The sequence below is a fragment of the Callorhinus ursinus genome, unplaced genomic scaffold (assembly GCF_003265705.2).
Source record: "Callorhinus ursinus isolate GAN/ISIS: 27379988/994484 unplaced genomic scaffold, GSC_fseal_2.0 scaffold3, whole genome shotgun sequence".
In the NCBI taxonomy this organism is placed as follows: Eukaryota; Metazoa; Chordata; class Mammalia; order Carnivora; family Otariidae; genus Callorhinus; species Callorhinus ursinus.
The window spans coordinates 60,809,748-60,832,114 of record NW_027397065.1 but is presented as its reverse complement, the minus strand read 5'-3'; the positions used below and the strand labels follow the sequence as shown (position 1 = coordinate 60,832,114).

The 22,367-nt window shown below is 40.6% G+C and overlaps 1 protein-coding gene across 1 annotated transcript in view; it reads right to left on the bottom strand.

Moving 5' to 3' along the window:
- Positions 1 to 22,367, bottom strand: part of C6 (complement C6) — a 59,666-nt gene that overhangs the window by 3,775 nt on the left and 33,524 nt on the right. The window contains exons 10-17 of the mRNA XM_025866653.2: positions 18,800 to 18,966; positions 16,957 to 17,182; positions 15,845 to 16,016; positions 15,484 to 15,595; positions 12,005 to 12,137; positions 10,855 to 11,043; positions 4,764 to 4,854; positions 1,929 to 2,170 (exon numbers count right to left, since the gene is read on the bottom strand). Coding sequence (XP_025722438.1) covers positions 1,929 to 2,170; positions 4,764 to 4,854; positions 10,855 to 11,043; positions 12,005 to 12,137; positions 15,484 to 15,595; positions 15,845 to 16,016; positions 16,957 to 17,182; positions 18,800 to 18,966 — 1,332 coding nt within the window. The remainder of the gene's footprint in view (positions 1 to 1,928; positions 2,171 to 4,763; positions 4,855 to 10,854; positions 11,044 to 12,004; positions 12,138 to 15,483; positions 15,596 to 15,844; positions 16,017 to 16,956; positions 17,183 to 18,799; positions 18,967 to 22,367) is intronic.

The window sequence follows — 22,367 nt, the reverse complement described above, 5'->3', positions numbered from 1 at the left end:
CTTTTTTAAGACAAACTTAGACTCCTGGAGACTGTAGGATTTAGATATATGTACAGCAAAGAGCTAATAGTAAAGGCAGATTTTGATGAAATTGTAAGCCAGAAATTATTTGCTACTCAGATCTGAAAAGAATAACCTGTGGAAAAAGAGCAAAAAAAATTCTTTGCTATAGAAGGTTCCATGAAGATCTTTTCTCCATGATAAATATGGAAGGATGGAAACTAACACTACATACATCTCCAAATACCTGATCTACCTATTCTAGCACAGACAAGGACCATTTCATTCTGTTTCCTTTTATCTTCTGTGTGCATTTTTGACAATAATGTTCCTACACTACAATTTTCAAAGAAAAAGTTTATATTTTAAATACAAAATGATATTCCATAATACTTTCAGCTCTTTTCTACCACAAATATTATTTCTAAGAGACATGTCAGTTGGGCAGTGGTGTTGGTCTGGCAAAGAAAAATGAGTAGTAGAGTTTAGCTATAAGATGATTTGATACTGATCAGAATTGGGCAACTTACAGAAAATAGAAATGTAATGCCAATTCCTGACTATCAAATTGACAGAGAAATAAAGGAGTAATAACTCCAAGCATTGGTGAAAGTATGGAAGGCAGTCTTAATTATACACTGTAGATAGGAAATATAATATGGCAAAAACATTTCCGGAAAGCAAGTTGATACACAGTACCAACAAAGACTTTATATTTGGAAATAATATTTACCTAGAAATTTCATTTTCTAAGGTATGTCCTAAGGAAATAATCTTAAAGATTTATGTGTGATAGATTTGTCTATTACAGCACTGTTTGTAATAGCAAAATATTGGGAAAAATCTAAACACTTAACAGAAGATTAGTGAAATAAATTACAGAATGTTCAATAGGCTTTGGCAGACATTGAAAATTATGTAGCAGAGTAATATATAATGACATGAAAATAGTTTCACGATATATTAAGTGAAAACAGCAATATGTAAAATAAGATGTAAAGGATGATACTTTTTAAAAAAAAAAACTGTAATATAATCAGGGCCACCCCGGAGATATATAAGACCTTGGGAATTTTTTTTTTAATGAGATGACTCTCTATATAGACAATTACAGTCACTCTGAATTAGTGTCAGCACCATACTAGCAGTCCAATCTCAGGCAATCTTGGCAAAGAATACCCTGCTGGCTGGTCGCTCACCAGGCTGCTTTCTGGAAATGAGGCTCTAGCTCTGAGCCATGGATGACTCTACAGGCATGAGACCGGGAGCTCTTTGGAGCAGTTGGTTGACCCCATGCATGGTGAGAGAGAAGGAGTAGAAGGTCAGAGAATGTTCTGCAAAGGAGAAACAGTGCCTGAGCCCATGAGAAACCCCAGTCTGGGCTCAGAGTATCCTACCTGATTAACACTGCCAGCCTTGGCTAGTCCCAGGCACTGCAAGAGGACTTAAAAAACTTTGAAGAAAATGCTTCTGGCAATTAGTATCCATGAGGAATTCAATCTAGGCTCAGGGCACTCTAGCTACATTGTCCTAGCCAGTCCCAAATGCCAGAGGAAAACTTAGACAATTCTGATGAAGGCCCTCCAAAGCTGGGGGTGGGGAATGGTGCCTGAAGCACGAGACTGGGACAGATGATTTTCTACTGGAGTCTAAGGCTAGTACTGATTGTATATGCATTGAAAAATAATTAGGAAGATTCACCCTAAAATTATGAAAGTAGTTATTTCTAACAGTGGGTGGGTTATGGTTTTTTTTTCTTTCTATTTAAATAAATTAATAAAATTTTTTACAATGTAAAGGAATTATTTTTGATTAAGAAAAGGTTTTTGTTTTGTTTTGAGAAAGAGTATAAATGCAAATAAGATGAACTAGTTGCGATGAAGGTTATGTGTGAGCATTTCTAGTATGTGGTCACCACTGGAGCTTACCTGAACATTTTTCCCAGTCATAGCAGGTGTCATAGCCACAGGATTCTTTCTTTGTGCTATTGGATGAAAGTTTCCTCCTTTCAAGACCCCATTCTAGCTGTGGACCATCTTGGCAGGAGCCAATATGTAGAAAATGGAGTTGCTGATTATTTAAACATTTCTCTGCCAAAAACTTACAAGCAGATGAAGTAAAGTAATGGCTGGTGTCTGTATCAAACACACAGAGATCTTCTGAATAATGGCTGCCCAAGGGAGAAAAGCAAACATTTATACATGAAGACTAGAAAAAAAGAGATGGCAGGCAGTCAATAGAATATGTAAACTTACCACTCAGTTTTCTTCCCCCCTCCCCCCTGCCCCCAGCTTCTCTTCTTTCGGTTCTTCATCTCATTTTACATGCTCTGCGATTCATCTTTCTAAAATTTCATCTTAATCTTGGTGTTACTCCCAATTGTCTTCGAATCAAAGTCTGAATTCTAAAATTCTGGTAATCAAGATCCTCCACAATTCGACTCCAGTTAACTTTCCTTTCTAGAATTATTTCTCTTTCCTTCCTAATCTCTATCACCCGACAATTGTATTGATCATTTTTAAAAATTATAAGATTACTTCTCCTTTGCTGGCATCCCATGCTCTACTCAATCATCTTTGCATTGTCTTTCTTCTCTGCCTATGTGTGTCCAGTTCAATTCCCGGCTACACTTTGAAGCTAACCCTGGTCAAACTGGTCTGTGTAGTCTGGACTGCCTCAGAACTCTATAATACTCAGTAATTGCAACACTAGAGTCTTATATCATTACATAGCTTTGCAAATGTACTGTGATCGACTGCATGCATGAGCTTTTATGTCATTCCCTGGGTAACTTGCTTAATCTCCCTAAGTAGATGATGGGTCCTGCTCCCAAGAGGTAACCAGCGGCCACAGTCCTTCTTTTGCTGAGAGGATAAAAGGTCCTTGATTATTCTAAATTTGAGTTTCTTCTCAGATGTCAGTTTTAGAGTTCACAATCAGGGCATCAGTGTGTAAATTTATCTCCAGGAAGTAAAGGTCTCTCTCTATGTGCAGAGAACTTAAGCTGTGGGGCCAGATGCTTCTCACAAACACCTTCATTGCTGTGTAAAGGAGAACTGAGGACTACAGAAAGAGGCTAGAGAGGTAGGGAAGAGCTGAAACTCAGTTCCAGAGGACAGTCTGCATTCTCAAAACTTGGTATTGCAAAGATAAAGACGGGGGCGCCTGGGTGGCTCAGTTGGTTGAGCGACTGCCTTCGGCTCGGGTCATGATCCTGGAGTCCCGGGATCGAGTCCCGCATCGGGCTCCCTGCTCGGCAGGGAGTCTGCTTCTCCCTCTTCCCTCTCGTGCTCTGTGTCTCTCATTCTCTCTTTCGCAAATAAATAAATAAAATCTTAAAAAAAAAAAAAAAAGATAAAGACGGAAGTTCCCTCTGCGTTAAATGGGCACTAGGAGTGTTGCACGTATTCCCCAGAGGGCCATCTGTTGGATGAGGAGACTCCAGCAGCAAGAAGCTTCACGGTGGACCACTTCTGGGACTGAGGGGTGTAGAGAGGACCACCTTTATGCTGAATTATATTTGTGGAATTATACAGAAAAATACCCTAGAGTTTTCCTAAATAAATAAGAAGTCCTTATAAGTGTTTGTCCACCTGCAGCACAGAGGAACATGAGAGCTACTTAGTGTTAAAAGTGAAGGACAACAACTGGGCACAGTCTGTTGTCTTCCTCTCCCAATGTTCAGTCTTTCTCCTCCTCAGTCATACGACTCTAACTTTATTCATAGGGCCTATGCATCCAGCCAAAGAGCTGCACTTCATAGCCTCCCTTGAAAGTACATGTGGCCTTATGGATAAGCAAACGTTAATGAGATGGAAGTGAGTGATGGGTCTTCCAAGAATTCGCCTTAAAAAGAGGGAAAATGTCCATTTTTGGTCTTCTCCCTTCTTGCTCCTGCAGAGCAATCTTGGACCAAGAAATAACTTTAAGGACGGTAGAACAAGAGCAGGAATGAGCCTCAGTCCTACCTGCAATGAGAGAGTCGCTATACTAGCCCTAGATTGCCTACCTCTGCATTTATTTTGTGAGATAGAGAAATAAAATTTTATCTTCAGCTAACACTGTTTTGAATTAAATTCAACTGAAAGTAGCCCTTAAATTAAGAAGCACCCTTGACTGTCCTCAGTTTGTTCACATAAAGAAAATGCAGTTAGGGGCGCCTGGCTGGCTCAGTCAGAAGAACATGTGACTCTTGATTTCGGGGTTGTGAGTTCGAGCCCCACATTGGGTGCAGAGATCACTTAAAAAAAAGATAAGGCAGTTATAACAACAAAAAGGAGATAGCTGTCTAGTCATGGCAGTCACAGGGGGGATGTATCATTTTCCTGCATCATTCTCTCTACCCCAGCAGGAAAAAATACACTGACAAAGGGGTGTGTATATGTGTGAAGTCTGTGCTCATACCACTGTCTCTATTCTAAGCTTTTGGAGTCATAACCTTGCCCTGTGCATAGGGGGAAGAGGAAGGCTTTGAGATAATTGAGTCTGAAACCCATTAAGGACAGGAATAAGTCTTCATAAACAAAACTGAAAGTGTCTTAATAAACAAATGCCATGCAAACTTAGGGAATGGGGGCTGAGAGATAATTAAGAAAGCTTGCTACCCCGTGGGGAAGAAATCAACACAGCACAGGGGGTATCAGTTATGTGAAAAATTAATATGTTTCGTGTTTGTGCTTCAAGAAGCTCAGCTCCTCTATCAAGCTGGTTACACTAGACTGGTTTTCCCATTTTCCAAATACAGTCCATAGAGTATCTCTCACCTACAGTCTTCTTCTGGAGACATGCAAATGCATTCAGATCCCAACTGTTTTTGTCCTGGTTGACAACGGCCCTTTAATTTTGTCAAAACATCTGAAACAAAAGAAAAGGGGTAAAGAAGAGTGCACAGCATGGATTCCAAGTGGCAAGTTTGGACTTAGGAGGGAAGGCAGTGGTGAAAAATTTTCACTTATCACCTGCAGTCAGGGCATTCATTTTGCCTTTTCCAAATATGTTGTCATGAAATATTCCATCTGAAAGGTCCTTTCTAGCTCTCATGAGCTGTCATTTTCCAACCTAAAATTGCTGTTAAGTTCAGAGAACTGAAGAGAATGGAATTGGTGAAATTTCTGTTCATTTGTTCTTCAAATATTTACTGGGTGACTAAGATACTCGCAGCACTGTGTTAGCTTCTGGAAAGAGTGGATTGAGTAAAATTTCACCCAGATTCTATGCTCACAGAGCTTAGAGTTTTGTGAGGGCAGAGTGACATTAATCAAACACACGCATACAAATAGAATTGCTCATGTTATTCGTGTGATTAGACAGAAAGCATATAATCAAGAAAACTGACGTCACGAGGAAGGTTAGGACTGGGAAAATGGAAAGAAGAAAGGGAAAGTGTTTGCAGCAGAGGGACCATCAGGCATGGAAGTTCGAAAGAGAGGCAGCATGTGATTTTCCTGGAACTGCGAGAAGGCCCGTGTGGTTTAAGTGCAGAAAAACAAGAGCAGGAACAAGATGAGGCCAGAGAGGGGAGTGTGTGTCAGGTGGTGCGGGGCTTACAGTGCTTCTGAGAGATTTCTGCCTTTATTTTATAAACAATGAAAAGTCTTTGGTGGGTTTTAAACAGGGGGTCATAGGACAAAATCAGGTCTGGATTCTGAAAAAGAAATGAATTCTGGCTTCTGTGTGGAGAATGGATTTGTTGAAGAGGCACGGTGGCCAAGAAGCCTATAGGGAGACAAGCTATGAGATGATTATAGCAGTTCAGGTGAAAGAGGATGGTAATTTGGACCAAAATGTTGAGTTGGAAATGGAGAGAAGTCAATAAGCCTGTGACATACTTAGCAGGTTAAATGGATGAAATTGCATATTGTGGGTAAGCTGTGAGAGCTGCAAAGTATGATTCTTAGGTTTCTGGCTTGCATTAGACAATAGACTTTGGTGCCTTAACTGAAATAGAAAATATTATAAGATGCTTAGTTTTAGGGAGGCGAGGGTAATGACTCAAGAGTTCTCTGCCTATGTTAAATTTATGGTATCTTTCATTTCTTTTTTAAAAAAGATTTTATTTATTTAATTAATTAATTTATTTGAGAGACAGAGCGCACAAACAGGGGGAGCAGCAGGTAGAGGGAGAAGTAGGCTCCTTGCTATGAAAGGAGCCCGATGTGGGACTCGATCCCAGGACTCCGGGATCATGACCTGAGCTGAAGGCAGAGCTTAACCAACTGAGCCACCCAGGCATTCCTAAATTTATGGTATCTTTTTTTTTTTTAAGATTTTATTTATTTATTTGAGAGAGAGAGAGAGAGAGAGAGAGAGAGAGCCCAAGAGGGGGTAGGGTCAGAGGGAGAAGCAGACTTCCTGCCGAGCAGGGAGCCCGATGCAGGACTCGATCCCGGGACTCCGGGATCACAACCTGAGCCGAAGGCAGTTGCTCAACCAACTGAGCCACCCAGGTGCCCCAATTTATGGTATCTTTAAGACACTCAAACAAACTAGATCAAAACAGATACATAAAAATGTGGCTATTTGGGTTTAAGCTCAGTGGAGAAGTCTGTGCTAATGAATTAAATTTGTTATTATTCTTTGGGGAATCCTTGAAGCCATGGGTGTGGGTGAGATTCCCCAGCAGGAAAATGTAGCATAAGGTGAGGGGACAGATGATCCTGAGGAACTCCAACATTTGATGTCCAGGCACAGGCAGAAGGAACAGAGAGCAACAGCCAGAGAGGTAGAAGCTAAACAAGATGATGTTGTATATTGGGAGCCACAGAAAGAATAGGAAGAGGAAGGTCAACACTGTTGGATGTTCCTAAGGAGGTCAAAGATGAGGATCAAAATAATATCCATTACTTGTAGCAGTATAGATCTCAGTAACAATGGTGAAAATTGTTCTTTTGGGGTAATGCCTCGGAAGTCAGATTTTCTTACAAGAAGAATCCAGGGAGAAATGCAGCTCCTGTTTATCTCTGCATGATATTCTAGGCACTAATATATTATGATGGGGAAAAAAACATAAAAAGAATGAAAACAACAGTGGTCCCTTTTTTTTGCACGAATGTAAAGGACATTTTGAAAACAGACATCAATCAAATAATCATAGTAATGGGTTTATACATAAAGGCCGTGATAGGTATTTTGAAGAAAGGGAACATGGTTCCAGAGACCATATAACAAAAGACCCCAGCTGAGAAATACGAGGAAAGATCCACGAGGAAGTGAGGCTTGATCTAAGACAAGCAACTCAACAGTGTGTATGTGAGCAACGGGGATTAAAGTAGAGGGAATAACGCTTGGGTATATTATATGGAAGGGGAAATCTTGGTTGTCTTGGCTTACATGAAGATCCATCCAGAGGACCTTTAGATGGGTTGAATTGGACCTAGAGTTGACTTCCTGAGCCTGTTGCATGAAACAAACTTCCCAGGACTGAATTTGACTAATCCACAGAATCACAATGGGCTTCCCGAAGCAAGTAATCGTCGAAGGATGGCAGTAGGCAGCCATAGCTAGATATTCTGCCACATTAAATGGCTGAGCAGGAGACCAAGCTCACGGTCGCTCCTTTTAGCCTACCAGGCAGAAGGTTTGATGAGGGGAAGGAGGTTTATGTTAGAGGCAAAAATAATGATTTTAAAAATTGGTAGGTTTTCTTCATAGCAATGAATTCCATAGCATTTCCTACTCTCATTCTCTGTCAGGAACCTTATGCCTTCTGGTGAAATCTGGCCCATAACTTCCCTGAACATGGAGACCTACAGCTGCTGAGAAGGCCTCAGATACTAAGCTTTTCCATTGACATGGACTTATTTTTCTTTGTTGTAGAACTATACCTCTTTGCGCTTCGGAAATAAATCCACACTTAGGTCAGGGAAAGACCCCGAGCTGTACATTGTTTCCAAAGAGAATCAACTTTCAAACACTTGGCACTACTGATCGGAAGTTGTCAATGATCACATGCAAGGAGTCTGCCCCCTCAGTGTGTCAGGTGGAAGTCAGAGCCGGCTGTCAGCTGCCCATACCACCCAGCACAGTTAGTGAAGGACATGGAAATGAGAACACTGTGATCTTTGGAGTGCTGGGGCCAAGGGGATCTTCGGGAGGTGTCAATTTCTCGGAGGAGGAAAAAGTAACCGTAGAAGCATGCACCATCTCATCTCCTCAGGACGCCCGACCCTTTTCACGTTGAAATAATTAAAAATCTTTTCCTAAGGATGGCCTGAAAGCCTCTTTGTCTCACAGCCCCCTACACATTGAGAGGAAAGAGTGTTCAGTTTTATTGATGATTTTCTCTCTTTCTGACTCCCCTCACTAATCTTTTTGCCAATGTTGTTGGAGAGAAAATATATGAGATAGGATGTTTATTTACTTTATCTGGATATAGAACATTTCATTCTCTCTCAGATTGGATTATAATTTCAATTTCTTCTCCAAACACAATCATGGGTGTGTGTGTGTGTGTGTGTGTGTGTGTGTGTGTGTGTGGACAGTGCTGTTTATTTGTATAGAGAAGATACTACCTAAGATGTCCAGAGGATGTTAACTGTCTGAAGCCTGTGGTTCCCCCTGGAATGTATGATCAGGAGTCAAGTGAAATCCAGCCACAATTATCAACTTGAAGTTCTCACAAATTTCCATGATATCTCTTTATCAAGAGTTTTAAGGTTATTTTAATAGGTTAATTTTTCCCTTTTTTTTTATGCATTATGATAGCCTAGAAGAGGGTATGGAAGGCCAGATGGCAGTGAACTTGGGGAAGGAGTACAGCTGTTGCTCAGTGTTCTCGTTGGCCCAAACCGCCCGACCTTGGGTTTAACTGAGACTCTCTATACCTTCTGCTTTTGCAGAAGCAAAATGGGCCTAATCATATCTGATCTCAGATACATCTCCCAGGATTCTCTCAATAAAAATGAGACCCTGCCTTGAAAAAGCATGCTGAAAAAGTTGGAAGATATGAATTAGTGGAAGCCCTTAACTGTCTTCCAAGTTACTGACTCGCCAGACTGTTTTCTCCAGCCTCTCTATGGCAGTTGCCTGATGTTGACCTTCCAGGTTTGTGGGCTCCTCTGGTTAGAGTAGGCAGTTAGACAGTAATGAGCAGGACAGGGATGGAGCAGAAAGGCACCTGTTGGGCATCAAAGGGGAGTGAGGCCACTTGGTGCGGTGAGGAAATCCTAGGGCAACAGCAAGCTGAGGGTGTGCGGTATCTTCAGATGACTTTACCCTCATTATACCATTTACACTGCAGTTTTGAAAGATCTTGGCCCTTAAAATCACCGTGACAGTTCTGATCAATCCAAATAAGGAAAGGAAAGGGGTGGTACCTGGATTCCTGGAAAAAGCAGGCTGCCACCCAGAAAGATCCCACCTACCGCAATGAATATTCCTCCTCCAATTACTCAAAATACAATAGAAGCTTGTAAACAGAAGAAATCCAGGGCAGTTGCTTGCTGGAGTCTGCCCATTCTTCCTCTGAGAGCGGACTTTCACTTTAATAAACTTGCCCACACCGCTCATCCGCTCTGTCTGGTCTGTCCTTGAATTCTTACTTGTGATGAGACCAAGAGACCAAGAAGAGACCAAGAGGCTCTTGCAATCTCTTTTGGCAACACTCTCTTTTACAGCCTCACGTTTCTGCCCCCACCAGCGGAGCTACAGGTTTATCAGTGCATGTGTCTCCTAATCTATATATGCTGGTTGTTACTGTAACTGTGTAAATTGATTAACTATGGAAAGCAATAAAATAAAGGAGGAAAGAAGGAGTTGTTTTTATAAAAAGTTGAGAATTTTGAACAATTAAAAAAGTGATTTGCAAAAATTTTGCTTTAACTGGGGATAAGACTACTGTAAAAGATTATGAAATATACATATTATATATATATATATATAAATTTAAAAGCCTTCTCTAGTCAATTTGTTTCAAAAGTGCCTTTAAGTTTTTACCTCTCTTAAAACAATGGTTCTCAACTCTGCATGCATTCTGGTTAGCCAGAAGAGCTTTTAAACAAACACCAAATACCAGGCCCTCCCCAGCTCAATGACATCAGAATCGCTGGATGGGACCTAAGCAGAGGTGATTTTTAAAAGAAGTGCCCCACCTGGAGTTAAAAAAACATTGTTTTAGAGGAACTGATATGGGATAACATAGATGATGAATTATGCATTTGTTTTATTTGAGGAAGAAGTCGTGGAACTCAAATAGAAGACCCTTTAGAAAATGAGAGCTTGGTCCTACATTGGAAAATGAGTGAATAATCGTGCATTTCTATATTTTAAGTTAAAACAAAATGCTTAGGTAATTAAAAACTAGTATGCATTACTTTTTTATGGCTCTCCACTTTAACCACATTTTCAGTTTATCATTAATTCTGATTTTATTAGGGCGCCTGGGTGACTCAGCCGGTTAAGCGTCTGCCTTTGGCTCAGGTCATGATCCCAGGGTCCTGGGCTGAAGCCCTACGTGGGGATCCCTGCTCAGTGGAAGTCTGCTTCTCCCTCTCTCTCTGCCTGCTGCTCCCCTTGCTCGTGCTCGCTCTCTCTCTCCTTCTCTATCAAATAAATAAATAAGATTTTTTTAAAAAATTCTCATTTTGTTAGATGTTAAATTCCCATATTGAAGCATTTATTAGAAAAGAAAATTGACCTCAGTCTCTAAAGTTTGAAGATACCTACCTGACCAATAACTTTGTATTTGCCGTCTGACCTCATCATGACACAGGTTGAAATGTAAAACCCAGCCCAAGGTGGAATCTTCTGCTCTCTCCTCCCAAAACACACTCAGGAAGTAGCACCACTGTGGATGCTCTGCCACCAATCTTGAGGGGCACCATCTTAGCAGACCCCAGAATCCTGCGCTCTACTCACCTTCTTCACAGGTGAGTGAGTTTGAAATGGGCGGTGTCCAGGAGTCCTCGCTGCATGTGTACCTTGACGGCCCAGTGACAACAAAGCCTTTGGGGCAGGTTAGCTCAATGGATTCACCAATTCCATATAATCTCTGAAATGGTGAGATCGTTAGAACTTCCTGCACAACTGGCTTGAGGCACTGTGTCTCTGGAGGCAGAGAAACATTTTGGATTTGCTTAGTGGAGCAGAATACTCAACATATATAAGCAGACTTTAGGCAGCCCAAGAGGTGATTTTAATGCGACTTACTGCATGGGTGAACTTTAATGCCATGTTTTGATCAGAAAACTGGGGGTGGGGGACGTAGAGGATCCCCAGGCTTCGCCTGAGAGGCTCCTCCACTGTGACACTCCCTTTAGTTCCATTATCTGAGGGTTCCCATGCAAAGGAAATCACTCCAGAAACTTCCCACTTTCATTACATTATTGGGACTTTTTCCTTTCAAGACATATTTTTTCCCCTCTTCTCCCTAGCATGTGTTTCCAAGAGCAAGCAACCACAATGTGGATGACCAGAGGCAGACGTCCTAATTGACACTGGTCACAACTCTGCTTCATGGGGCTCCCTAATAACTCTTTGGGGTCCCTACTTGAGCCTTCTGGGAATCTTATTTGGACTTTACTGTAGCCTACAAATGGGTCTGTGTGGAGCCTACAAATTTCTCCTCTCTTCCTCAGTAAAGGATGTGAACAACACGCTCTAAGGAGAAAACTGCATTTCACATAAAATCCCATTTCTGGGATTTACGTAAAGAGTCTAAGTATCATCTTCCTGGGACTCATCAATTTGCATGAATTTGGACATCAGGCAAGGCAGAGGTCTGAGATTCGATGTAGGTAGCTGACTTTCGGGATTTCTTTGTAAGCACATGCTTTGTAGTCCTCTTGTCTACGAAGCTAAGATACAGGGGCATGAGAACTGAAATAGGAAGACATTTTGAAATTGAATTTTACCAGATGAATCCTATTTTCTGCTTCACCTAGACCTTTTCACCAGAGTTACGAAAAAATCGTACAAAGGAGTGATCTGAGGGTGGGATTTTGCTCTAGTTATATGGGGCACATTCATTCTTTAGAGCAGTCATGCAAAAAGTCTGCCCGCGTCTCACGTTGGCATTCCACATCTCCTAGCCTCCAGGTCCTGTCTGGTAAACATCTGAAGTACTGGTATCCAATAGTTGTGAATCCAGTAAAGCATGAGATTTCAACTTCTTCCCCAACTGAGTACAGTTTCTTCTCATTCTAGAATTAAAACAGAAACCAACAAATTATCGATGCCACAAACGATATCTCTAAACACCTCGGGGTAGTCCTGGATTCTTCTCATTCCTTCACTCCTGGATCTACTCAGTCACACGGCTCCTCTCAATTTCTACTTCTAAACATCATTCAAAGTTCTCTCCTTTCCTTTGCCATCATCACTGCCTTTGTTCTTGGCATTTATGATCTCTTACAAGCACAACTTTCTAACCAGGCCCTCTTCTAATCCATCTTCCATATTGCTGCTCTAAACTGATTAAGATTTTTTGTTTGTTTGTTTTTATTTTTACTTAGAAACTTCCTCCCCACTGGATATGGCATGGCCTACTACTGCAAAAATTAAAAACCTATATACTTACCCTATAGTGGCTATAAACTGATGAAATAATGTATTCCATATACGCAGAAAATACAGGGATTTGCTGTGGTGGCTAGTTGACTACAAATCATTTAAAAGTGTTACTCAAACTATGGACTCTGAGAAACAAACTGAGGGTTCTAGAGGGGGGGGGGTGGGGGGATGGGTTAGCCTGGTGATGGGTATTAAAGAGGGCACGTTCTGCATGGAGCACTGGGTGTTATACGCAAACAATGAATCATGGAACACTACATCAAAAACTAATGATGTAATGTATGGTGATTAACATAGCATAATAAAATAAAAAAAATGTTACTCAATTCCTAGTAACCCAGGGGTCATTATATATTTTCCCAGTTATGTGTAATTAAAGTACAACTACTGTCATGTAGGGGTTCACTAAAATCTTCAAGATAAAATGGATTTCACACTTCTTAGTGTGGAGTATTAGATTTAACCCACTTTACCATCCTCACCTCTCACCATTTGCTCCTGTAAAACCTACTCCTCACAAAATAAAACCATCTGCCATTCTTTGAACATAATATTCTCGCTCATGCCACCATGTCTTTATCGGGTTGTTTCCTCTATGCTCCACACCTTCTGTCTTCCCTTCTCTCAGGACTCAACTCAAATAGAATTTCCTCTGTGAGAACCTTCACTTTCCCAGCTTCCTGAGGTGCACCATTCTCTCAGTTCTGGGGGAAACTTGTACAAAGCCCTATTTTTATAATGTGTGCTACCTTGCAGTTTCATTCCTGACCCATGAGTGGCACCACCACTAGCAGATTTCTGCCTCACACATCTCTACAAAGGCTTAATAACTCTGTTGAAAGAATGCAAACTTATATTACTGCCTCCTATCCTTCTTAGGGGGCAGTAATATAAGTCTTTTTCCTTACTGAGTGGAAGAAAAATGCAAAGAATTGACTAGGAGGTTATTCTCTGCGAACCGAAGTCACAAATTTTGAGGGAGGTGAAAAAAAAAAAGCTCGATTGTCAACTTTTGTTATTACTTGGCCACATGGTTCAGCCTGTCTCATGGAAGATGATTAATTTCCTGACCACAGAAAGATTATTCTACTATTGGTTATTACGGCTGTGGCTTTGTTTCTAAGGGAAATGGACTAATGAGTAGCATTAACGATTTGGATGTTTTATTCAAAGGCTGCACATTTCTTCTTGCATTCTTCCCCAAATAAATGATGTTCCTAAGCTTCTGCTTCTATTTATCTTATGAGGCTGTAACCTGTAAGTGCATGTTGCAACCATCACGCTTCCACCAACACATCTGCTAGACGGACCGAGCAAGGAAACTTTGCCTAAAGTCACTGTTGCTTGCCCACAGGGGTAGACAAGTACCTTCCTGTGCAATGACACCGTTGCTCTAGCCTAGAATGAGGGGTAGCTGCCTCTGTCTGGGAACAAGGGGTATTTTGCTACTTGCAATCCCAGAAGGTGCTCATTAGGAAAAATCCAAGTTGTATTACTTGTGAGTAAAAACTACTGTCAGTAGAGATTAGGTCTTTAATAAAGAAGCAAAAGAGAACAAAAAGCAAACTTATTCAAAGGAAGGGAAACATATCATCTAATTTTATAAAAGAGAGTCATTCAAATAATGAATCACTGCTTAAACCCTTTGTGTGCTTTTAAAATTAGAATGTTGATCCTGCGGCAAAAACAGGTTAAAAAATTACTTGGACCTGACCAAATGTGATTTTGAGGATTATGCTCTAGGCCAGGGACTAGCACAGCTCCTCTATAAGGGGCCTCGGTAGCCCAGAGGTGCGACCCCTCACCTCTGCCACTCTTGCCACCATAGATAATATGTAAGTAAATGAGTGTGATTGTATTCCAATGAAACTTTGTTAAAAAAAAGAAGAAAAGAAAGGAAAACAGATGGCAGGCCAGATTTGGGCCGTGGGCCACAGTTTGCTGACCCCTGTCCTCAAGGACTCTTTCCCACAGTGTGGCTCTGGACCGAGCAGCAACAGTATTACCTGGGAACGCGTTAGATAGGGCAGTTTCCAGACCCTGCCCGGGACTTGTTGGATCAGAAACTCCGGGCGTGAGACCCAGCAATCCGTGTTTTAACAAGCCCTCCAGTGCACTGTAGAGTTTGAGAATCTCTGTTCTAAGGACTAAATGACATTACCTCACTCCAAAATATTTCCTCCCCTTAAAATCTTTAGGCAGAAGACAAATGAATGCGGAAGGGACATTAGCCCGGACTATGCTCCATAGATATTAATTTGCTGGCATTGGAGAATTGAGGGTTATTGATCTTTGATCATAAATATGATACAGTTGAAAAAGATTAATTTAAAGGCTTCACTGAGTTAAAGAACGCTAAGAAAAATTTTTTAAAGGTAAAATTGATTAGGAGCCTGCCTTCTATGATCAATTTTAGATATTATATGTCTCTAATTTGTATCTAAAACCACTGACCTGTCTGACAAACATATTTAGTTATTTTAAATCATAGAAACATTGTGGCTCAATGAAAAAAGGTAAAATTAAAAGGTATTAAAACCACACTGACTGCTTAAGAATTCTACAGGTTTCTAACCTAAGGCATTATAGACTCCACACCTCCTGTGACTAGGTTGCCTCTCTGAAAACATGCTCAGACTCAGAAATAAACAGTCAGATCTTCAGATTCTCACAAGTCATCTGAACCTATATTGTGGCCAAGCTCCACTTTCCACTCACATAAGTGGACCCTTAGCCTAGGAACAGGTAGCGCCAAGAAACGCAGGCAACCTGTGGTCTTTGGTCTAACAACCAGGTGTGAAGACCTCTCCAGGGAATTCAAGACAGAGGCATGGTAGAGTGTTTTTAAGTATTAATTTTTAAGTCAACGGAAGATGATTAAACTGGGAAAACAATAACCTGAAATAAAAGAAAATGCATACTTTTTAAATTCTATCTTTTGGATTCCAAACTTGAAGTGAAGGTCAGGATGCTTACCCGGATAAATCCATTTTCCGGAGGAACTGGCCGAGGACACCCTGAATCTGATTCTGTCTCAGGGAGGTCTATTTCTCTCACGTCTTCATCATCACTGACACATGGCTGTCCACTAAAAGGGAAAAGTAAATATGTGTGTATAATGTAACAAATGTGTGTGTGTGTGTATACACACACACACACACAACCCATTTACATATGTATGTGTATGTATATATATATACAAGAGAGAAAACGATGAGAGGAATGGGTAGCACCAGATCCACCAATACCCCACTAATACCACTGTGTTGGAAGAGGTAAAATTCTGATTCTTTACTCAGCAGTAAGAAAATACACATTCCCCATCACGCATCCCTACTCGTTCTCCATGATTGAAAACGTGCAGTGCTCCTCTTGCCGCTTCTCGCCCTCACAGGGTTTCCCTCCTTGTTGGGGGGCAGGGTTGTTGCATTCTCGGGTTCTGGATCTCCTATAAGTAGCATCACACGTGCTCCAGGAAGACCAGCAGTTCCAGCTCCCATCCACCGCATCTGGAACACAGGAAGCACCCCCCGCCCATTGCGGTGCAGCTGAGAGAGTTGGGGGTGGTGGTGAAGCCAGGCTGACTTGGTCTCCTTGCTTTTTAGCTGTGTGATTCTTTGAGGAATATCACAGGGTTATTGTGAGGATTAAAAGAAATTACCTATGCCAAGGGCCTGACACCTTGCCTAATTTCCCTTTCCTGTTCCCATAGCCTGAATAAAATGGCAACAATTATGAATCATTTTCAACTATCAGCAACGTATCACACACACACACACACACACACACACACACGCATGCATGCACATATGTATAAAGATGAACTTCTTCAGAATATATATATCAAATTACTTTCTTAAATGTAATAGAATACATTCTTACCCCCAGGACACATCCCCTTTCTGAGCAGGATTACAGGTAGCCATGAAGATTACTTAACCCTGTATGAAAACTTTGTTGGGGGGGATTAACTTATCTCCGATTACAAAGCCATCATCATTCTACATTATAATACAGAAGAGACCTATAACAACAGTATAACATACTTTATTTTATAGTATGGTTTATTATTTTATTTATTTTATGTTACAGGCATTGTTGCCTATTCTCTCTCTCTCTCTATATATATATATAGATATATATATAAAATCTTCAGGTACATACTGGCATTGTCCCCATGTGATGGATGAATGGATTGAGGCATAGAGGGGTTGGGTGACTTTCCCACGGTTACACAGCTAGTGGGTTACAGTGGAGCCTCACTCTCACCAGGGCTGTTTGACTTTAGAGTCTAATTTTTCACAGGCTTCTTTTCCTTGTGAGTTTGCATAAGGTGGAAAATAAAACTTTTGTTTTCCTCGACCAACCTAGAACATATATGACATATGTTCTAGAACACCTTCTGGAGGGGAAAAGGGGCCTCCTCCACAGGAAGTCAAGGATACTCACTGGATTTATAGTCCGGGGAGCGTCTCTCACAGTTGTCTCCATAGGTGCCACTCTGGCAAACACACAGACACTCGGTCCCCGAGAGCGTGGGGCGGCCATTATTAGGGCATGGAGCACACCGGCAAGGGTCAAACTTGGCCGCGTATTCTCGAAAAGCTTTCCTGAGGTTGCTCCGCCTTGTCACCGCACAGGGGATGTTTCTCACCAAGTCCGTGATGGGAGCAAGCTAAGAGCAAATGGTAGAGAGGAGGTGTGGGCCACGACATCCCTTGGGCATTTGTTGCCACCATTGCTCAAATCTCATCGACTGAGAGGAAAGGTCTGGAAAATCCCACACTTCAAAGGGATTAGTGTACAATATAGCATATCTGCCTATTGAGCCAGTGGGGAAAAACCCTCTGCATGAGGGCAGGGGAGTTTCTTTTCTTTCCCTTCTAGAGAGGGCAGAGCAGCTATCTGCAGGATTAGCTGGCTTCTCTTGTCCCTAATGTGATGTCTCTGGAGCTTACCTTCCCTGGAATTCTGGAAGGAAGGAAGCCTCACGAGAGGTGTCGCTCACTTGGACTTACATCACGTTATTCAGTAAGCATCAAATACATGCCTCAAGTCACTGAGAGGGGTGACCAGGAGTCGGGCGGCTCATGCGCGCTCTGCCAAAACTTCATTAGGTTTGATTCAAGCAGAAAAATCCAGAGAGGGTGAAGAGAGGCTTTCTGTGTTCTTTTTCTTCCAGGGACAGAACTGGCTTTTGGTGAGACCAGATGAGAAAATACGGAGCGGCAGAGAGGAACTTGACCGTAGGATGAATGGAAGAATTACGGTAACACATAATGGAGCTAACGCAAAGCCAGGGCTCATTTTATTAACATTTTAAAACCTCAAAGGAATGACTATGTAGTGCAGTGTATGAGTCACAGGTGTCCAGATGGGTGGCCAGATCTCATTTTCCCATCATAGCCTGTAGAGCTCAACGTATCTTCATGTTGCATGTAAATTATTCTACTTCATAATGATTGAACTCCTTTATCTTCATTTAAATGAAATGAGCAGAATAGCTTCTTTGAAGGCTTTAAAAATGTGCTTATGTTTTAGTCAAAACTGGTTCTAAATGGCATATGACTGATATGTGGGCAAAGTATTCCATAAATAATAAAAATCACCCTTTTATGTAATTACAACAAATACAGGACAGGTAATTTTAATCAATGGTGATAGAAACAGAGAGCCAAATGGGTCTAAGATCCCGTTTATCCCACAGAGCTATAAATGAGGATTTAGGCGTGCTCATGAAATAAAAAGTTGTAAGAAAAGTACACAAATCAGATTTATTGTATAGATGGGGAGCTGAAGAGCACTACTTAAGGCAAGTTTGAAGAGTTGTATTTACTAAATTCCCCTTCCTGGGGGTGCCTGTGTGGCTCATTCGGTTAAGCATCTGTCTTCGGCTCAGGTCAGGATGCCAGGGTTCTGGGATCGAGTCCTGCATAGGGCTCCCCGCTAGGTGGAGAGCCTGCTTCTCCCTCTCCCTCTGCCTGCCACTCCCCCTGCTTGTGCTCTCTCTGTCAAATAAATAAATAAAATCTTAAAAAAACGAAATTCCCCTTCCTGGTATTTTATGTATACTAAGATTTCTAAATACTGTACCAGAGGATGCTCATTTGAATAGCAACTGCAATTGATGTGTAATTTAACATTTTTAAAAAGATACATCGTGCATGCACACTAAAGAAAGACTTTTCCTTTATCATCTGCGAGGAAAATGGAAAAGGAATTGCATGGTGTGCAATTTGGGCTGCTAGAGAACGACTTTAGCTCTCTTACCCATAATACTTCTGACTCTTACCTCAAAGTCAATCACAGTGGGATTTTCCTTCACTGATTCTAACCACTCGGAAAATTCCTTCTCCGCAGGACTCGAGTTCCCCTTCTCCCACACCAAGGCAGCGGCGTACTTACTGCTCCCGCCTCGAGTCAGGGATATGGATTTCTCTGCTCCCTGCAAAACTGAACCTGCAAGGTATTTCAAGAAAATGATTCCTTTAACTTTACTGCACATTCAAACTTTCAAGAAAAGCCTATTCGCACAGGAGGAGAAGTAGATGGTAGTCATGTAGCTCCATTGAATAAGTTAGTGAAAAGCAAGAGAACACTCCTCCTCATCCCTACAGGGAGTTTAGTAATAGAGATGATAACAGTGTTAGCAGTTACCATTTATTAAGCAACTTGTATATGCTAGGCACTTTGTACTGATTGCCTTAAGTTATTCTCACAACAATCTTGAGAAGTAGGTATTATTATAAACACGGGCACTGAAACTAGAGGTAATTTAGCCTGGAACACAGGCACAGGTAACTGGGGGTGGGGTGGGGGGAGGAGGCTGGGGTGTAAATGCAGCCCAAGTCCAGGCTACTCGGCTCCCTGCTCTTGGATACCAAAGCTCCCACTTTTGATGTATATCAGCATATGTCTTGGGCCTTCAGAATAACACAGATCACCTGGTTTGTGATATCCAATCAGTTGACTGCCAGGCTGGAGATTCCATTTAGAGTAGAAAGTTGATAGAATGCTTTTAAGCTTAAAGACAGGTGCAAAAGCACAACTAACAAAGAGAAAGAAAAAGTTAAACCTCAGGTTAAGAGTTGGCATAATGTTTCTTTAGAAGCAATGACATTTAACGTACACAGCACAGATCTTTTATACAAAATTTCAAAAAAAAATTCCTATGAACTAATGATGTCTTTAACTAATAAGGGTAGAAGCTGAGTAATAGAAAATCATAGTGAGAAATAAAAGCAAATGAAGAGGAGGCTAGTGATATGGGTGAGAGTTAATGGCATTAATTTGGTGTCTATTCTGCAGTATGGATTAGCCATGCTGCCACTGTTTAGAAATTCTATAGTAAGAGTCTAGAATGATCAGCACAATGGGTGAAATACTCTCTCTGTGAAGAAAGTAGTATACCCCTTTCAAAGTGAGGTTGCAAAAGATAACACAGAGGGGTATAAGAAAACATTTTAGAGGTTTTTGTATTTATTTTTCATATAAAAAAGGAGAGAAATTAGTATTTGCCAATATATCATGTACCAGTGGTCAGTAGCTCTGACATGCTAGTTCACATTTGGCTTGACACCATGTATTTCATGAATGGGTTGACACCAGTACGAGTTAATATGATAAGCATGGGATCCTGAAGAAGGAGTGAGCATTAAGTCCGTTTACTGCTGGAACAGAACTAACTCTTGCAAGTGAACAAGTGTTTTAAAAGGATTCCAGGAAGAAAATGCATATTGAAGACAATACCAATAGTGCAAACATAAGCAAAACCAACTAGTAGAAGGAAGAACAGATGTTTCTACTTCTTACACAAGCTTCTCGTAAGCCACAACATGAGACTGACACCAAAGCTGCCCAAAACACATCAAAAATTTCAAGGAGTTTTTAATGAAATATTAATTTTTCACTATAATATGAGCATGACAATGAAAAATTTTATTTCATATAGGCTATCTTTCAAAATTTTCTCTTTTCCACATTTATATATATTTTTGTGCATAATATATTTTTAGAATACTACATTTATAAAGTTCGTTAGTATTTTTTAGTAAGTATATTAGGGATGTATAGTAAAAAAATTTTAATGATATCATTATAGATTTAAAAAGTTTGGAGTCCAGTGATTTAGTCAAATGAGCTCAGGATTAGACATAGAAAAATTATGTTTTCGTGTGTGTTTTACTCTTTTTTTTTTTAAAGATTTTATTTATTTATTTGTGAGAGAGAGAATGAGAGATAGACAGCACGAGAAGGAAGAGGGTCGGAGGGAGAAGCAGACTCCCTGCTGAGCAGGGAGCCCGATGTGGGACTCGATCCTGGGACTCCAGGATCATGACCTGAGCCAAAGGCAGTCGCTTAACCAACTGAGCCACCCAGGCGCCCCGTGTGTGTTTTACTCTTAAATGTGCTTTGATTTTAAGCAAATTTTCATCATGATTAATGAGCATTTGTTGAAAATCTGCTATATGCCTGGTTGAAGACTGAGAGAAATGTAAAATATGCCTTTTGTATTTGAAGGACTTAGACTCTCAATAAGGAGACAAAATAGGTACATAAATTTATTAGCAAAACTATAGAGAAATAAGAAAGGAAGGAAGATAAGAAGGGTGGGTAGGGAAGGGAAAGAAATGTGCACAAAAAGACCAACAAAACAGTTTGGCTTAATGTTACAGAGTGGTACAGCAATTCAAGATTCCTGAGTTAGGTCCATGGAAGAATTCTGCGATCTTAGGCACTTAGGGAGGGACTATGAAAGGACTCTGAGGCAAAGCTAAGATATGGTAGGGGGCAATGCCTTCCCAGAATGGGCAAAGACCTGGAGTGAGGGGCGGATGGTGCCATGTTCTGGAGACAGTGCCCATGGACATCCGCTTGAGTTGAAGTTGGAAGTTCAGGTAGGGGAAGAGCACAAAACAGAGAGGATCTGGTTGGAAAGCCAAGGAGACTGGACTTCATTCTCTGGGTTTAGAAATGACTACATTCCTTAGAAACATTTCATTTTGAGTTGGAGAGTTCACACAATTCAGGAGTATTAGCAATGTGTCACCTGGGTAGCAATGGGTAATTGATAAACCAGTGTGGCGGCCATCGTAATGGTTTCTGATCTCACCTTATTCCTACAAGCTGAAAACTGTGGGTCCATATTTGACATTTTCTCATCTCTTTGTTGGATGAATTTTGTAATTGATAATTGAGCAGTTTTTTTTTTCAATAAGTACTCAAGAATGTATATTCTCAGAATTCTTTCATGTTTTGAGATGTCTTCCTGTTACCTTTATATAGGAAATTACTTTTTTTCCCTCTCTCAGAAACTTGTGGACATTATTGTTTTATGGCATTGAATTTAGTTATGGAGAAGTCTGAGGACAGACAGATTTTGTTGTTTTTGTTGTTCTGTGGGAGACTTGGTCTTTCAGGCAAGATAATTGAAGAATTCATTTTTAAAATCTTTGTATTTAGTAAATTAATTAGGTTTTGTCTTGAAGTTATATACTTGAACAATATTTCTGATGCATATAATCAAAACAAATTTGTTCCTTTATTTTAGGGATATATTCATACATAGTTGTGTTTTTTTTTTTTCTTAACAGTTTTCCTCTTTGTTTTTTTTCAGATCTCTATTTCAGGAACACAAATTCCCACAGATTAAGTTATATTTGTCATTCCATTTCCATTAGATTTTCCTTAATAACTGTTAATACCTAAATTTTTCTCTGCATTTATTATGAATTACTTTAAATCCTTCCTATATGTGATTAGCTTTCTTGGTTTTATTTTCAGGCAATTATATTTTGTTCTTGCAGTATCTAATTTATTTAGAACTATGATGGTGATATTTTTCAATGTTTCTTTGTCTT